Genomic DNA, 19,695 nt, shown 5'->3' with positions numbered 1-19,695 from the left:
TACAATTTTGAAGAAAAAAAAAATCAGTCAGCAATGGAAAGTAGATTTGTGCATTTTCTGAAGGAAATGTAAGGTGTGTGGCTCAGGTCCTTCATTCATTGTCAATGGAATTTTATATGAGGTATCACTTGTGTCCACTTGTCATTTTTTCCTAAACCCGTATTAGGATATAAGCAACAGTATTCATGGTAAGAAAACACTGCTTAAAAAAAGGCCTTCTTTTAAGCCTTGAAATATCTCGGTAATCTTCATCACCACAAGACCACGCTCAGTGGAATTTGATTCACACAATATCTACATACAATAGAGTAATAATGAGAATAAAAGAATAGAAGATCTTGATCAAGGGTACAGTGGTGCAATGGTGATATCTCATGGTGACGAACACTATTTCACTCCACTCCCAATTTAAAAATAGTAGCCATATAATTGGCTTAACCCTCCTCTTATCCTTGGGGTCAATTTGACCCCATTCAATGTTTAACGTCTGTAAAAACATAATTTATTTTTTATTTTTTTGCTTCAAATTGAATGACTTTTCCTAATTTAATGGGGACAACTCTGTAAACATAAAATTAACCTGCTAATATTTTTTTCAAAGTCCTGTACAAATTTTGTAGCATCGGTGTTCCTTGGGGTCAATTTGACCCCAGGCTCTTTTAATTGTATAATAAAACAGAAGAAATATTAAAATTTCACACACATTTGTTTTGGTTGTTATATTGAGGTCATTATAACATGTTATAATTTGAATTTATAATGTTCATTGTAATTTTACATATTCAATGTCATTTTCAAAAAACGTCCCTCTGTTTTAGGGCTCTAACCAAACATAACCATATCTGTAATATTGCGAGAACTACTAGTAGTTCACATGACATGTGACATAATTCTCAAGATAACTAATAATTCTTTCCTGTGTATTGGGGAGGGGAAAACATCATTTTTGTGAGAAATTTGATGTTTCCCATGCCATGGGGGAGGAGAAAACATAATTTTTGTGAGATTGACCCCAAACATAACTCGTGTTACTATCCTTGATAAAATAAATAGTTTTTCTTTCCAAATGTCATAGATTGCATAAATCTATACTTAGAAACATTATAAAACAAATAAAACCCCAGATGTATTTATACTTTTCCAATTTTAGGTCAAATCAGTAAGATTTTATGTTGATTTGTAAATTTGTCCATAGTCGTGCAATGGGTATTCTGGATGTATAAGGGGTTAGGTGGGGTTAGGTGGGGTGGGGAGGGGGGTGGTGGGTGGATGTCAACTTAAAACGTTACTTAAGTAATCAACAAAGACATACATTAACTGAGACAAACCTTTGTAAAAAAAATAAACATATTGTGGAGGTTTAAATTACTGGGGTCAAATTGACCCCAGAGGGTAAAAAGTGTTATCAGATTTGAGGATAACAGGAGGGTTAAGACAAAAGAGGTATTACAAACACTTATCTTAAACTTAAAAAAAAAAAGACTCATCTACAATGATACGTGTCATAATGTTTTATTACAACGTCTCGGTTAAGGATGAACTCACGTGTGCTGTCAGGCTTGTTTTCACTGACCACTCTGTAACCGTGGTTTTTGGAGAAGAAGCACCAGGGGACGTTAGTCTCATTCAGGGGGCTCCAACAGCATGCTCTTTCTAAACATTTTTGCTGTAAGGAAACACAGGAAGATTCAGAAAAGCATGCTCGGAGTCTTTATGGAATGTACTTGGCCATGTCCACTGCAGCTTACCTGTGAAGCACCGCCATCTGGAAAACAGTCCACTCTCTCTCCATCTGGAATTTTGGGACAATCCGGGATGATGTTTGATCCTGAAGTTGGGGACAAATTAAAAATAGCAAATGAGCATCATGATATACTTTAAAATATTTTAAGCAACATACAGTGAAAGCAGTAATATTGTGTAGTAATATTGAATTTATTTTAAAATGTAATTTATTCCTGTGATGCAAAGCTGAATTTCCAGTATCAGTCTTCAGTGTCACATGATGCTTCAGAAATCATTCTCATATGCCAATTAGCTGCACAAAAAAACATCACTCATTATATGTCAAAATAATAATATATATATATATATATATATATATATATATATAGATATATAAACAAATAAAAACACTTGTAACCAAGCATCAGTTAAATTTGATGTTAATACCACAGTTTTCAAGCAAAAGTAAACATTTTTTTTAGCTGTTTCAGCACTGATGTCTTTTAACCCCTTCCTTACACCATAGCTGTTGCAAAATCACTAGTAACCAAACTCTGGCTTATTGCCATACAACACTCATTAGGTCAGAATTCTTCAAACCTACATAATACATAACCGAACAGATATTATTGTGTAATCATTGACCAGTATGCAATCTGATAATCATATATCAAACACCACATTTATCTAAATTAGCTGCTACATGTGATGTTTCCAGAAATATGTGTTTATATGTATATATATATATATATATATATATATATATATATATATATATATATATATATATATATATATATATATATATTTAATTTATTTTCGACTAAAGAAAGAAAGACGTGGACATCTTAGATGACATGGGGGTGAGTAAATTATCAGCAAAAGTTTTTTTTTTTTTTTTTTTTAAAGTGAACTACTTTAACATATATTGATATTGTAACCTGATCTCCATCAAGGTCCAGGCAAAACAAGGTCATATGCATGAAACAATAGAGACTCCCCCCATCCATCTGTCCTAGGCTCAATTTGTTCCCTTTAAATATAAACTACTTGACCAACATCAGGGCGGTAAATTGAAATTGAGAGTGACAGCTGTCATAATAGCCCTGTCTGTGCGTGCTTGAGTCCTTGTCCCCATGTGAGCCATTCACCAATGTCTCTCTATACTGTCTACTGTCTCTGTATACTTTTGGTTTTCTCACTGCTGGATGTCCTTGAAAACAATCAGGGTGGACATTATTATTATTATTATCATTATTTTGTGGAAAAGACGTGGATATCTCACTGTCCTTGACAAAGTGCATGTCAATACATTTTTTAGAGGTATTAGAGGAATTGCACTGATATGGTTATCCAGTTACCTAGAGAACAGAAAACAATAAAAACAATAAATCACAACTGCTGCAGGTTACATGTGGGATGCCACAGGGTTCAGTGTGGAGCCATTATTATTTAACCGTTAGATAATTGATATATGTAAAGTGCACTATGTCGTGGTGAAAATTTGGAGAAGCTACCGGATACCATGGAAAAGGAAATGAGTAGGATTATGATTTGGTTTGATGAAAATAAACTAACACTGAATTTGAGTAAAACCAAATGTATAATACTTGGTAACCGATTAACCGCCACAAATAAGAAACTAATGAGAAATGGTATAGAACTAGAACAAGAATCCGAAATAAAATTCCTTGGGGTAGTTATTGATAGTAAACTGAGCTGGAAACCTCACATAAAGTATATTAAAACCAAAATATCCACTATTGAATCAGGCTTTTCTAGGTATGCTGTATTGCTCCTTTATACTCCCTTACATGACTTATTGTGTAAAAGAATGGGGGAACACTTACAAAACAAATACAAACCCAATCTTCATCCTACTAAAAAAACAACGCATTCTCACCCCAAGGCGTCACCTTTGACCATGCTTCAATATTTGACGTTTTAGGCGCCCTTTAGCGTCACTTACATGACGTGATCCTACGGCGTCATCTAACTGACGCTAAAGGAAAGCGTCAGTTAGAGGACGCGGTTAGGTCTAGGTGTGGGGTGGGGGTAGGGTACACGCGATCCTAGGGCGTCATCTAACTGACGCTAAAGGGCGCCTAAAGCGTCAGATATTGAAGCATGGTCAAATGCTTCCATAGGCGTCAGTTAGGTGACGCCTTGGGGGTGAGAATGGGCTGTAAAAAAAGCTTTTTGAATCATACATAAAATTGCATACAGAGAACCAAAACATCCATTGGCCATTAAATTAAAAATATTAAAGTTTAAAGATTTGATTGACTAAAAAACTGTTCAAATTGTTTTTAGAGCACCTAATAACCAATTGCCTGGAAATATCCAAGAGCTTTTCCAACTGAGAGAAAACGTACAATTTCAGAGGAATATCAATCAAGTCAAGTCAAGTCAAACTTTATTTATAGAGCACAAGTTTAACACAACCGTAGTTGATCCAAAGTACTTTGCAGTACAATAAAATAATTAAATCAAATAAAAGAAATGAAATAAAAAAGAGATAAAAGCAAGTAGCAAAACATTTGGTGTATCAACGTATACAACCTGTAGAACACCGACTAATTTAAAAATAAATACATAAACTTATTCGAACGCAAGAGAGTAAAAATAGGTTTTTAAATTGGATTTAAAAGCAACCAAAGATGGAGAGGTCCTGATGGTTAAAGGTCAACTGTTCCAGAGCTTTCGCGCAACAACAGAGAAAGCGTGACTGATCACAAGATCTTAGTGACCTAGAAGCTGTTTATGGTCTAACGTTAATATAATCTGGGGCCGAGTTATGTAGAGCATTATATGCAAAAAGGAGGATCTTAAAGTCTACTCTAAATTTTATTGGTAGCCAATGCAATGAGGCAAGAACAGGGGAGATATGATCCCTTTTCTTAGTTCCTGTTAACAATCTGGCTGCTGAGTTTTGAACCATCTGTAACCGAGACAGTGTAGTTTGAGGTAGGCCAACGTACAGAGAATTACAATAGTACAATCGAGACGAAATTAGTGCATGAATCACAATTTCAAGGTCTTTACTAGAGAGAAAGTTTTTCACTTTTGCTATTGAACGGAGTTAGCTACTCTTTACAACTGCATTTACGTGTTTATCGAATTGGAGAAGGGGATCAGAATGGACTCCAAGGTTTTTTGCATGATTGTGCAGGTTGTTACTTAAAGGGCCAAGCTGTGTTTTTATGGAGTTGTTGTTAGCAGCAGGACCCAGTAGAAGCACTTCAGTTTTATTTTCATTCAGTTGCAGTGAGTTATTTGTCATCCAGGTCTTGATTTCCTTGAGGCACGTGAACAGGTTATCTAATGAAAAGTCATCGTCTGGTTTGATTGGGAGATATAGTTGGAGGTCATCAGCATAACAGTGATAATTTACTGAATCAATGTTTAGTAAACCATTAATTCGAACAAATAGTAAGTCCCACTGTATAACAACCCAGGGTGTTATGCTGTGGAACAACAGTAATAATGATTTAAAGTTATGTAAAAACGTAATGGATATGAGGTGGACAGTTATTTTCTTCTTTTTTTTGTTGTTGTTGATTTTTAGTTAGTTTGAATACCTAAGTGATGTAAACATTTTAAGCAGCTAAAAAATATCATTGAAGTGGGGGTAAGTTATACTAACTTCTTTCTAACCCCGTTGAACATGACTGTTATTTGGATCATCTGCTGATGATCTTTTTTGTTGATTGTTTGTTCTTATTTATTTATTTTTTAACATGTTCAATAAAGAAGAAAAAATAAAAAAGTGGGCACAGTTTTTTTTTTTTTTTGTTAATAAACGACTCCTCAAGAGAAGCAGTCCCACTGGACAATATGTTTGCCCTCGAACCACAATGCTTTTTGAGGTAATAAAGTGTGTGTAATATCTCTGTTCAACATCACTAAATTGAATGGAATATATTTATCTTGTAAATAGGGAAATCATATTGGTTATTTATTTTGTCAAATAATTGAACACAGGGTGAACTTTTAAATCCATGCATAGTTTATACATGTGTGCTCGTGTCTCTGCATGTTGTCATTCAAAGAGATAATACTGACATCTCAACACCTACCTGTATCTTCACTCATCACCCCTGGTTCCCCAGTGGCCAGTAAAACGACCAATGCGACAGCGACCACCAGCACCAATGAAAACAACACGATCAGGGTCACCTCCAACCCCGAGAAGTGCCGCTTTCCCATCTGATTAACACACACAACGTATAATCAAACAGCATCCTGTAATTCATCTTCCTGCACGTCTTTGACATATGCAGTGCATGTCCTTGAGTCTGTGTATGAAATGCAGTGAACAATATGCAAAAGTTGTTTCACTTTTGCCATATTTTATTTCTCAGTCACTAAGCTTAAGGTTACTTTTTGAGATCTATTCTTGCACATGAAAGGGTTAAAGATGTGAAACATCCAACAATAACACCAGGACAAAACATTCAGAAACATCTGGAACACACACACTGTATTTTCTGTCAATTCTGAATTTAGTCTGCTAATGTTGTCCAAAATAGTGTTTAGCATCTTTCTTCTCCATTTTCTGCTTTGTTTCATTCAAAAAGAGAAACTTCATGCTGCATCAGTAACAATCTGTTTTACTGTAGTTTTGATACTGTACCATCTACACTTTGTATTGTATTCCATCTTTTCTTTGAACACAACTATGTCAACAAAACAACCAATTTTTCTATATTTAAAAAATATTGTTCACTTGAATTATTTTACATGACAAAATAGAATAGCGACATAATTGTTCTTTTGGATCAAACAGTCTCGATTTTTTTTTTAAGTTAAATTGATTGGTTTTTTTTTCATTTTCACAGCAGCTTTAGTAGCTGTGAAAGCTTAAACAATCAGTTTAATGATTGTTTAAACAATCCTATCAAGATACAAATTTTGGAAAGCATTCTTGTCTAGCTAAACAACAGAACATTTGTACATGCAGTAAAAGGCCTATGAAGCATCATAAACGTCAAGATAACATTTTTTTTCCCCGACAGCTATGTATTTTAGCTGAATTTATACATCTTATATTACAGTTTTTTTTATTCGCTTTGGTACTATTTTCACAAGTAAGGTGTACATTTTCAAAACTCTTAGTACAAAAATCCAAACTGATCACACTTGTAACGCAGCTAGTCATTCTTTCAAAACCTGATGTAATGCTTTCAGTCAGTTGCACATGTTTTCAGTCCACATAATAATTATTTCAAACACAAGATTATTGTAATATGTAATGAGAACATTTGGTTTAATCACTGAAACACAACAATATGATCTTCTTTCAGTTTAGTACTTTTAACAATCAGTTCATCCAACAGCAAACAATGCAAGATACATGTTTCAAATCGGCCTTAGAAGTGCTGAAATGAATATGCTACAGTACTATAAAAGACAGATTACACAGTTTTACTGTAACATCAGGCAATACACTTACAGTACCCAACATTTACATAATCTATAATTTCCAAATATCCATCATATATGTAGGCCTACAAATGAAGGATCAATGAAGACATCCTTTACAATCATTTAGGCAAATTATAGTTTTTATTTTTCAGATATAATTGTAATATAGGTATACTTTCTATAATGAAATGTAACTAAAGAAGAACAAAACATAACATTTAGTGCACACATTACAGTACATAGTGGCCAATTGTGGTCAGACTGTGAAAAAAATTGTGAAAAAAAAAATAGCTATAACGAGTATTCATCATGTGTGGTTACTGGTTACATGTAATTTAAATATTCATACAAACACCCTTTTTATTTCTGTAGTTCTCAAAATCCATATACTGTATATTGCTGAAATGAAAATCTATAGGTTTACCAAATGATTAATTGATTAACCATTAAGATCTGTTGGATTAAATAATAGACCAAAGTATTAAACTGAACAAAAAGAGATGCAAATCAAAAGTTTGATAGTAAGAGCTTTATGAAAGGCAGTTACTGTGAATGAAACAATAATGTAGATGAAACACTTATTTTGTGTTGTGAAAAGGATACTTTGTGATTGTGTGAATTGTACTAACACAGTTGAAAACATGATGAAATGTTTGAAAAAAGTGCACTTTTGATGATCTGTTGTGATATTAGCACTAAGAGTTTTGAAAATGTACACCTTACTTGTGAAAATAGTACCAAAGCGAATAAAAAAAACTGTAGTTGATAATATATATATCAAATTTCAATGAATTTTTACAAAATGCTTTATTTAAATATAGGTATTATATTTACCTTCGTTGTTGTTAGTTAGAAATTCGCTGCTGTTAATTCCTTCTTTTCCAGTCCTGTGTGCAGTTGAAGTCAGAGCACACTAAAGAAGAGCAGAGCTGTAATGTCTGCTTTATATTGCAAATGAATGAAATTAAAATCCTGAGTAGGTGTGTTTGTGTTTTACAACTTTACAACCAGGATTTGTTTCGCTTGATGGGTCTCTACCAAAGGTCGCGGTTATAAAGTAGTGCTCCTTGAGACAAGTGTCTTTGTATCCATTCAAGAATCATTCACAGACAATAACTCAACAAGATTATACACAGTCTGTGCCGTTAATTTATGTCAGCATGACAAAGCATTTCTTCTTTATTAATGTTTATATTATCTCATTAACCTGCAATGCTAATAATAAAGTGGGCACTTTATTATTACTATTATTGTTTATCTGTACATTTTACAATTCCCCATGTTGAATTTAGCTGTCAAATGCACGAGCTGTTACGGAAAGTCTTTAGCACCACATCTGTGTTGAATAAAAAGATATTTTGCAAGATATTTTCCGTTCCAAAAATATTGCATGAACTCTTTCAAACTGCTTCAAAGAAGCAATTAGACAAGACTGGCTTCATGAGACGTTCAGATTTAAGCTTGAAATGTACGATTTCCTTTCAGTAATGCAGTGAATGAGAGCTTAGAGACATGCAATTATTCTGGGACTAATAAGTATTTTTTTAATGAAGCAATTACATGTGCCATTCATGGGCTTCTTTAAGACTTTATTACGTTGGGTTATTTTATGATCTGAGGATTGCCCTTTGAGCTGTAAGAGATGAAACATTTTTTTAAGGTATTTTTTGTAACTTGCTGCCTGTCTGTTTTTGTATAGACAGAAAGACAGACAGACAGACAGACAGAGACAGACAGACAGACAGACAGATAGATAGATAGATAGATAGATAGATAGATAGATAGATAGATAGATAGATAGATAGATAGATAGATAGATAGATAGATAGATAGATAGATAGATAGATAGATAGATAGATAGATAGATAGATCCCTTTGTTTACCAGTTTCAGACCATGGGTTATCAGTTCTACAGAAAAGCATTGCGTGAGGGACTCTGCTTACCCTGACCCATAGAGTCTATTGCATGCCAGCACTCAAAACTGAAACAAACTCTCAGGTATAATAGCTCTCTTTCACCTCACTGAAAACTACTTGGTGGTGATGATACCATTAGAGTCAGAGCTAGTGCTGACTGCATCATGCTTTCTCTAGAGCTAGCACAATGAGCCACAATGAGCTAGCATAGCGATTTCTCCAGATGTGCCTATACGCCCGCAGTCAAGCTTTGATGGCCATATCAGGTTAAGAGCAACGCAAGCAGCTATCAGAGCTGAAAGCTGGTTCCAACTGAAGGAATCAATACCTCGGGATTGAATTGCCAGTTCTACTTTGAGGTACTAGAATTGGATTGGAGGTCCAATGTGTGAGAGAATATATTTGGAGTCAGCTGTGGGAAAATGGATGTGGAGCAAAACTGAAACAGATTCACAAATCCAGCCAAATTCCATTGTGTGCGGAGACGGCAGTGACTAATAATGGAAGAAGACGAGACAACATCCCATAATATAAGAAATATAATAACTGATTACTTATTATTTATTAATTACTTATAGTAGTTGTTTACATATTATTTATTAATTAATTATAGTAGTAATTATTACTACTGCTAACAACAACTACAACATATTAAAAATACAGATTCAGTCATTTAATATTATGTAAATTTGTGTGTAGCAAATGTGGAGATAAATTATTTATTAGTAATAATAATAACATTACAAAAAATCGAATGAAAGGATGCCAGTTCTCATCTTGAAGGAATACAATATACATTAAAATGAGATTCCTACAATGGTTCATTATTTGTATATTTTGTGATCTTAATTGATTAGTTTATTATGTAAAGCCTTTTAATTGTACATGTGTAATCTTATTAGTAATAATAATAATAATAACAACGATATACTGTAATCCTCTTGAGGAAATGCAATGTAAATCCTTATTGATAACCACGCAATAAGCAGAACCAACTAGACAGTATTTGATTAAAAATATATGAGAACTTAGTCAGGGATAACTGCTAACCACATTAAAATAATAAACAAAGACTGGCAAGGGGGTGAACATAACAGCCATAGAAACAAACAAGGATAAAATCAGTAACCCAGAAAAATTAATTTAAACAGAGCAGGGAAACAGTAACTAAAGCAAACAAAACAGAACATCACAATAAGAGCTGTGACACATATGAGATACCTACACATTTATTATTATTTATTATTTATTTATTTATTTAAAAAAAATTATTTTGGGTATTGTGTAATTGAATAATTTCTGAATCCTATAAAATATTTTCTTTACATTCCTTGTGATGCCCTAAAACACTATTTTCTTCTTTTAAAAACAAAAGAATCATATAAGATTCATTTTTGAGTTTTGTTGGCATCCAATAAGAAAATCTCATTAGAAATAAAATTTTGATAATTAATTTCCAACAAGAAAATTCTGGACACATTGGATTTTCTAACCTGGACTTGACTGATGTTTATATCACCTCCTAATCTTAATTATACCTGCATAAACACATAAAATCTTCCTTATCAGCTCACGATAGAACATAATGCTAGTGTCTATAATAGTACAACATGTGTGATATAATACAATAAAATCACATGCAAGCCACCTGTCAAAGTTTATCTTGTACTCTATCTGCTATGGGACCACAACATGGCTCATACCAAAAACACCTGATACCAGCTCTCAGTGATATGTGTCGGGTCCCCTCTATGATAACATTGACTTTCTTAAATGTTATGAAAGTTGTTGTTATGAAGTTGCTATGAATGTTAAATGTCAAGAGCGGGAAACCAGTGTGCCTGAATATTTCTCTATTGTTGTTCAATTACACGATAGAAAATCTAAGGCCTTCAAAAGCCATACAGACTTGTAATAGGCACCAGATTAGATGGGTTTGCATCTAATCTGGTGCCTATTACAAGCCAAACTAAGATTGCGGAGGGGACAAAAATAAAGACTGTAATAATTAGTAATTCCCACAGAAGTATCTAGTAACACTTTCATCTGTGAGCTATTACTTACTAATTATTTTGATCCGTATTATAAAGTGAAGATCACTGGAACTAACTAGTAATTACTCAAGTGTTACTACATGATCTAGTCACGATTTGTGCAACCGTTTGAGATTTTTGGTGAACTTTAGTATACTTTTAGAAAATGTCTTTAGTAACACTTGAGTAATTACTAGTTAGTTCCAATGATCTTCACTTTATAATACGAATCCAAATAATTAGTAACTCCCACAGAAGTATCTAGTAACACTTTCATCTGTGAGCTATTACTTACTAATTCGTTAATAAGAATTTCTTTTAGTTAATAGTAGTTACTAGATTGTTAATAAACTTTTTCAGTAGTTCCCTGGGAAGTATTTAAAAAATAGTAGTTATTGATTACTTAATAGTGAACTACCACTTTCGTCTGTGTGCTATTACATACTAGTTCGTTAATCAGAGTTTCTTGTTAGTTAATAATAGTTACTAGATTGTTAATATTGTGTTACTCATTAGTTCTTGTGTAGTTATTCATTAACGAAGGAACCGTATTCTAAAGTGTTACCAAAGTCGCTATAGTAGACCACTACAGTCTTAGAAAATGTCTTCTCTGTTTTTCTTAAACATTATTGGGTTGTTAACTTCAAAAACTTTTTTTGCCAACTGGTAATGTTATATTTACTTGCCAACAACAAATTTTACTCGTTTTTGGCACTTGGAAAGTGTTAATTTTGAATGCTCTGTGTGTTCACAGTATGAAAACAGACTATGGTTGTGTAGGTGAGAGCTCCTCTTCTCCTGTGTTTATCAGCTCCAGCTGAGAGCAGTAATACACTCTGACAGCTAATTATCTCCTGTACTAGTCTCACAATACAGGGATACAACACCCCCCTCCCCCTCACTCACTCTCTCTCTCCCTCTCTCTCTCTCTCTCACACACACACACACACACACACACACAGTTCTCAGCACTCAGGTAGTAATCGAAAGGCTCCTTTTCTTTAAATGTTTGTCTAGAGTCATTAATCAATTATTTAGTGTTTGAATTTGTCTCAAACATTTTTTGTCGCTGATGTTCTGACATGTGAACCATTAGTTCTTAACCTATTCCTTAACCTCTCTCTTAACCTTATGGCACGATTACCGACACGTTCGTACACTAAGTATATCTTCTGTAAGTCACACTTTCGCAAGGTTGGTCTGGACCATTCGTAAGCTCTCTCAGCATTGTTCGAGCTCAAGACGCTAGTCTTCGCCACTGTGCAGCAGTTTTTAGAAAGCACAGCGCAGTAAGTCAAACTATGTTATGTTGACAATGTTGTGGCTCAACAATGATTTTATGTTATGGACATTTTAATACTAATAGTAAAACATGTTTGCAATGGATACAGGCCTATTTATGAAGTTGACTTCATTTGTTATCAGAACTAATATGATGGTAATTAGCCTAGGCTATTTTGTAATGTCACTAAAGCGTTTAAGGCAATCACTTTTGATAATTAAAATCTGGCAACAATTTGGCTTTAAATGGCTAAGATCTGTAAATGGGTTAGTATGGTGGTGTCTAATAAGCGAACTAAGGTAGCGATCCAACGTGTCCTTGTATTGAATCAAAGACGGCGAAAACGGAAGTCCATGTCAATTTTTTTTATCCGGTAAAACTTAAGCCATTTTGACATTTTGCCTTACGTGGCTATATTAAAACAAATCTCCTACCAAGACAACTCATTATGGAGCTGCTGGAAGCATCTTATCTCACCACCATATTCACATTTCTAACTCTCTCCCTGTTCATTGTAGATAGGTTTTATTGAAAACATTAACCAATGGCAATCAATACCGCATTAAACAGAAGTAACTACTTGTCGATCAATTCTGATTGTACCTTACCATTAATATAAAAGGATGATTGGCGATGGATATGTTTGTCTACCCATCACAACATATCGTGTGAACATATTACTGAAAATTTTATAACTTAAAGGACAACTCCGGCGCAAAATGAACCTTTGGTCTAATTACACATTGTTACCTAGTCAACCGTTATCTGAGATTTGTTTTCATGATTGCCGAATGTAAATAGTTTTATCTCTAAAAACAGTTTAGTCTATAACGCTAGTTCAATGCTAGTATATAGGGCATAGAGTAATGACAAATAAAAATCGCTTGTTATTACCACTAACAAGGCTCAAAATAGCCCCACACCAAAACGACAGCATAACAAGGGTCCCTACATTCAAACCGAAGCATTGAGAACTTTGTCAGTGTCCACACAGTTTAATAAGAAGATATTTTATACACACAGTAAATTTCGCGAATACAGGAAGAAGCCATCCTTGAAAAATAGTCTCTACCAGTCGATCTACGAACGCCGATCCAAGTGCGCTGAACTGTGCAGAATCTCATATGATCCGTTGTTTCCAGAAGAAACACAAACACAAACCGTTTTCTTCTCTTCAATATGTACACGTAGCCTACTGTTCGCGCTCACCTTATCACCTTATTCACATTTCACCAGCGCACTTGGATCGGCGTTCGTAGATCGACTGGTAGAGACTATTTTTCCAAGATGGCTTCTTCCTGAATTCGCGAAATTTACTGTGTGTATAAAACATCTGCTTATTAAACTGTGTGGACACTGACAAAGTTCTCAATGCTTCGGTTTGAATGTAGGGACTCTTTTTATGCTGTCGTTTTTGTGTGGGGCTATTTTGAGCCTTTTTAGTGGTAATAACAAGCGATTTTTATTTGTCATTACTCTATGCCCTATATACTAGCATTATACTAGCGTTATAGGCTAAACTGTTTTTAGAGATAAAACTATTTACATTCGGCAATCATGAAAACAAATCTCAGATAACGGTTGACTAGGTAACAATGTGTAATTAGACTAAAGGTTCATTTTGCGCCGGAGTTGTCCTTTAATTAATAGTCTATATTTTACTGATAACTTAAACTATGTTAAAATAAATGTGACTGCAATATTTTGAGGAATGTTTCATTTGCATAGAACGTATTGTCTTTCTAAATGCCGTAATGCACCTTTACGTGAAGTGGAAAATTGATTCCTGAGCAATCGATGCCAACTAATTCAGGACCTTCACTTGGGACAGCGCCTTTGTAACGTTGAACATAAGAGGCTGCATCTTTAAGATGCTTCCTAAGGGACACTTCAGGGAACACACTTTGGAACAAAAACAACTTTGATAAGAGAGTCTTCTTAGCACGCTAAGAGTGAGCGTTATTGGGGAACAGGGCCTATAATTTTAATATGATAATTTGGTTTTTCACAGTGGTGGAATGTAAAGTACAAATACTTCGAACTGTGCAAACTGTGGTTTTTTTTTTTGTTTGTTTGTTTGTTTGTTTTTTAGGTGAAACTTCACACAAACAATTTGAGGATACCTGAGATTATCTTGGGGTTTAATAATAATAATAATAATAATAATAAAAGTACTAGAGGTCTCAGACTTCTGAGCCTAATGAGCATCTCTGGCTAGATTTTATCAAGGGTTTTGTAGAAGGATCATACTGGTCTCAAAGCCTCAGAGTCATAATGGATCAATATCTTCATATCTCCACTCACACCGGGACACACAAACGTTTGCGCCACGCGTAAGAGCTGAAAGATGATGCAGCAGTTATGAATTATGGTGCTAATAAATTTAGGTGTGGCGTCTGTTGTTTGACACTGAGATGTGACACACTGCGTTGAGAGAGATTTGTTCTGATGTCCTCAGTGTTTATGGTGACCCACTTCAGCGCAGCCCATCTGACACTGAATGGGACACAAGTATTATGCACAAAGGACAGGAAGAGGGGAGAGCTGGAAGAAGTCGGAGGAACTGAAGGATACATTCAAAAGAATAATGATAAGCAAGAAATAAAGGGCAGGTCAATGTATTTTAAGCATGACAACCTATTTTAGGCTGAATGAATATGAGTAACAGGAAATGATGACCCACTCTGGTAACACTTTATAATAAACTTACGGTTATTATAAAGTACTTACAAAACATTAATACAACTATTATAGTGTATTCATAGTTTATAAATTGCAGTCTCTACTTTGGGGTTAATATATTAATAAGATCTTTTTTCATTTCTTTTTTTATTGTTCTTTTTCATTTTAATTCACCCAATTATTATTGTTTATTGAGATCCTGTTAATGGTTTATTAAGTCAAAAGTTCTCACTTAAATTATGTTATAGAAAATGAAAATACGGAAAATGTCTTTTTTTTGTTATTTCAATGGACATTAATTGCATTCATATAATTCATATTCAATGTTCCTTAAAATGTTTACAAATAAATTAGGTGCGATATATATATATATATATATATATATATATGTATATCAATGCAGTATATTTAAAGCATTTAATTAAAGCATATTCATTTTTGAGTAATTGTGATGATAAATTAAGAACTCACTATTTGTATCCTATTAATATATTAACAATGTAAAGATTAAAAAATATTAACTATGAATTCACTATAAACTAATAGTTTGCACATGATTTGTAATAACTTTATTACTGTATTATTATAAAGTAATGCCACACATCCATATGACTTGTTAAAAGTATCCAACATTTTTTGAAAATTACTCTGTGTAGAACATAATTTTAGTCTCAAATGTGCTATGCCAACTTGTGAGTATAAAATACATTCAAACATTTCTGAAGACATAGATTATAGCCTATACTTATTGTCATTTCTGCCGCTTGTCATTATGAGTCAACATTCACTTGTATTGGATGAAAAGGAGCAGCTTGGACTATGTGTTAAGCTCAGTTTCATGTAAAATATACAACTTTATACCAAAATTATTAAATGATTATCTTTTAAGGGATTTGTTTTTAGCAAAATTGAGCCATTTTTTATCATTATGGTGAATCATGATGGACTCACTCCCAATGGTTGTCACCTTATTGATGTGCATTTGTATGAACTTTGTCACTTCGCCAATGGTTGCTGTCACCTCATGGCATCTCAAATCACCAACTCTCTTTGAAGCTGAATGACTTCTGGTCACTTTAAAGCTACAAATCTCTCCTTTACAAGGTCAGGCAGCCTCCAGTTTTAGAGGGTAGCCCACCCCGTGCTGCTTTCAGTTCAGATGTCACCTTCCCAACAGGCCTTTCCAAGTAGGATAAAACATTAGTTTCACACATTGTATCTACACACACAGACATGTATGCAGACTAGAACCCTAAAGACTTACAAATCAAAGAATCAGACACAAACTAGGATGGAGGTGGATCAAAGTGCAACATTTCTTTGCTCTTCTGGAGCAAGACAGAAATAGCGAAACAGCCTCCACTCCACAGCAGCCACACACACACACACACACACACACAGAGAGAGAGAGAGAGAGAGAGAGAGAGAGAGAGGGGGGGGGGGGGAGGGGGTTAAGTGCATATGTTCATTAACATAAAATGGCATAACAATGTACATCACTACAGTTATGATCAGTCAACAAAAAACTTGAGCAGTTACAGCTGTTGCTTTTCAAGAAGAAAAGCACAGATGTAAACTTATAAATGACAAATATGTCCTGAGATATATTATTTAAATATTAATTTATTTGCAATTTCTTCCAAAAGCTATTCATGGTATGTGAAATTAAATTTGCCTTGATCTTTTTTGACATGTACTTTAAGATGTCTTTGTACCATTAAAACATCCTGCAAGCATAGCTTAAAACACCCTCCTCATTATATATATATATATATATATATTAGGGGTGTAACGGTAAATGTATTCGTATTGAACCGTTTCGGTTCGAGGCTTCCGGTTCGGTACGCATACAAACCGAACGGTTGCTTGGATAATTTTTCCTGCCGGCAAAATTCGTGCCGACGCACACAACGTTGCGCAACATCAAATTGGCAAGCGTAATGAAAGCAGAACGAAACTGCGCTACTCGTTATGTGCTTCACGGATCGTTTATCAGTTCGGACCAGCAACATCTGTGCAGCGCGAGCCGATCTCGATCAAGCAACACTGTTACCACACCGCGCTAAGAGATCCGGTAAAGAAAACATTTGAATTCGCCACTGAGGTAATAACATCGCTGCGAGATCTAGTGAGATGCATTCACATTTCTCCGTTATTAACCGTAGATGTCTATTAGATTAAACAGCGCTGTCATGGAAACCAGGAGAAACATTGTGCCGTGAATGAACTAGCTAGTACTTTACGTCCACAGACCAGCAACATTCACCATGGATTTAATATAGTAACACTAACTGGAACCAGTTTGGCTGGAATGGTGAAATGCTTTCAAGTACTTCACACATCTTTTTCCAGCACTTCAAAATTCAAATATTATATAAATAAATATATATATTTAAATGTTATTTTTAATGCACTCTCAGAAAAAAAGGTACAAAAGCTGTCACTGGGGCTGTACCTTTTCAAAAGGTACACTTTTGTACCCAAAGGCTGCATATTGGTACCTTAGTGGTACATATTAGCACCTAAAATGGACATATTACCACCTGAAAAGGACATAATTAGCTCATGAAATTGACATATTAGCACCTTAAATGTACATATTAACACTTAAAATGTACATATTAGTACCTCAAATGTACATATTACCACCTAAAATGGACATATTAGCTCATGAAATTGACATATTACCTCCTGAAATGGACATATTAGCACCTAAAATGTACATATTAACACTTAAATGTACATATTAACACTTAAATGTACATATTAACACCCAAAATGTACATATTAACACCTAAATGTACTTATTAGCTCATGAAATGGACAAAAGTTTACCTTTTGAAAAGGTACAGCCCCAGTGACAACTTTTGTACCTTTTTTTTCTGAGTGTGTGATGACCAAAACATTATTTGTTCATCCTTCAAAGATGACCCCCATTTATAAATCTGAAAGTTTCAAGATCTAGGAAAACTCACACTTATTTAAAAATATTGTTTCTTTAAACAAATAGGAAATATCTCTGGCATTTCTTTCTTTTTGCTGTATCGAAAACGTACCGAACCGTGACTTTAAAACCGAGGTACGTACCGAACCGTGATTTTTGTGTACCGTTACACCCCTAATATATATATATATATATATATATATATATATAACACATTTATTTAACCTATATTTAATGGTGATGATTGCATCATAGTACATGTATATGCTTACATATGATATCGCTTGTTTCTGCTTCTTAATTTCCTGTGTTTTAAACAGGAGATTCAGTCCTCTTTCAGAAGATTCCTAATGCCGAACCCTACCTTATAACAGTGAAAACACGGAAAGCCGAAAATTTCAGTCAATGGCGGTGAAGTGGTGGGCCCTATCATACACCCAGGCACGATGCAATTTATTTATTTTTTTACCAGTTTCAGCCTGACGCAGTTATCGTTTGTTAAAGGGACACTTACTTCCTACATAAAAATAAGCAGGAAGTCACATTTCCTTAAAAATTGTAGAGACTAAAAACATTAGCTCATTATCATTCAAGGGTGTGGGACCCACTCACCCTACAGGCCTATTACAGATCAGTGGGTGGGACTTCACTTGCAGATACTGAATCAATATCAGCCATCTTGTTTAGAAGCTAAGCTGACAAGCGTTGTGGAGATAGGAAGTATGATAATGACTGAAGAAACTAAAAATGATATGGAAGAAGAAATTCTGCTGCTCGAATCCGATGTTCGTGGCTATCTTTACGAGCCGCAATAGAGATGGTAAGTCCCGCCCATCCGTAAAACTCCAAGTGGACCTCTAGGTTGAAAAAGCGTCAATGCAAGTGAATGAGAGAAAATCATTTTCTGATCCCGTTTGAATTGTGCCATGAATGTGAATTTTTTATATAATTTCTCATGTAATTGATAGTATATTGTATGATTCTTTGGCTAGCAGTTGTGGTATAGACATAACGAGAAAGACTACACGTCGCATATGTGACGTCACCGCATAACACATTTTCCCTCCACAAATCACGGTGCGATAATCTAAGGAATTATATCGAGATGCCTGTGTGTTTTGTACCCAAATGTCACCATTCAAACAAAGGTTTGTTTTAGCGCGATCCGTGTGCTAGTGGTGGCGACGTATATCAAATGTCCACAAAGTGCTCTCACACAAAGTCTAGCCGTATGAAAATTCTACCCGCTAAATTGTAGCAAAATTCTGATGTACTCGTTACATCATAAGAAGAATGGCATATATGCTAATATTAGTCTTGCAGCTCCTAAGTTAATAACTAATGATCTTTGATAATGATGATCCACGGAAGTGAATCAATCAAAACTAACTTTTTTTAGCTGGACAATAACTTCATTCTAAAGCTGCCGTAAAGCCAAAATAGCAGTTCCTTTAATTTCCTATTATCACTGTAAAGCTGCTTTGAAAGAATCTATATTGTTAAAAGCGCTATATAAATGAATGGTGACTTGAATGACTTTACTTCAGGCACATTGTTGGCGCATTGCTATTTTGAGGCAACTGAAATAGACTGCACCATTGACCAACAAAAACCTGGTCTAAACTCAACGGTGCCATGTATTTTTTTTTTGTTATTTAAAGAGCATGTTACTAATATGCATGATG

General features: G+C 34.5%; 1 protein-coding gene across 1 annotated transcript in view; it reads right to left on the bottom strand.

Moving 5' to 3' along the window:
• si (sucrase-isomaltase) overlaps positions 1–8,095 on the bottom strand; it is a 73,954-nt gene extending 65,859 nt beyond the window's left edge. Inside the window, exons 1-4 of the mRNA XM_039663701.2 lie at positions 7,987–8,095; positions 5,805–5,934; positions 1,749–1,828; positions 1,546–1,666 (exon numbers count right to left, since the gene is read on the bottom strand). Coding sequence (XP_039519635.2) covers positions 1,546–1,666; positions 1,749–1,828; positions 5,805–5,934 — 331 coding nt within the window. The 5' untranslated portion in view covers positions 7,987–8,095. The remainder of the gene's footprint in view (positions 1–1,545; positions 1,667–1,748; positions 1,829–5,804; positions 5,935–7,986) is intronic.
• Positions 8,096–19,695: the final 11,600 nt, after the last annotated feature.

The sequence above is a fragment of the Pimephales promelas genome, chromosome 10, assembly GCF_988280905.1.
Source record: "Pimephales promelas chromosome 10, fPimPro1.hap1.1, whole genome shotgun sequence".
In the NCBI taxonomy this organism is placed as follows: Eukaryota; Metazoa; Chordata; class Actinopteri; order Cypriniformes; family Leuciscidae; genus Pimephales; species Pimephales promelas.
Note: the sequence above shows the minus strand (reverse complement) of the source record. Positions and strands in the feature narration are given on the sequence as shown.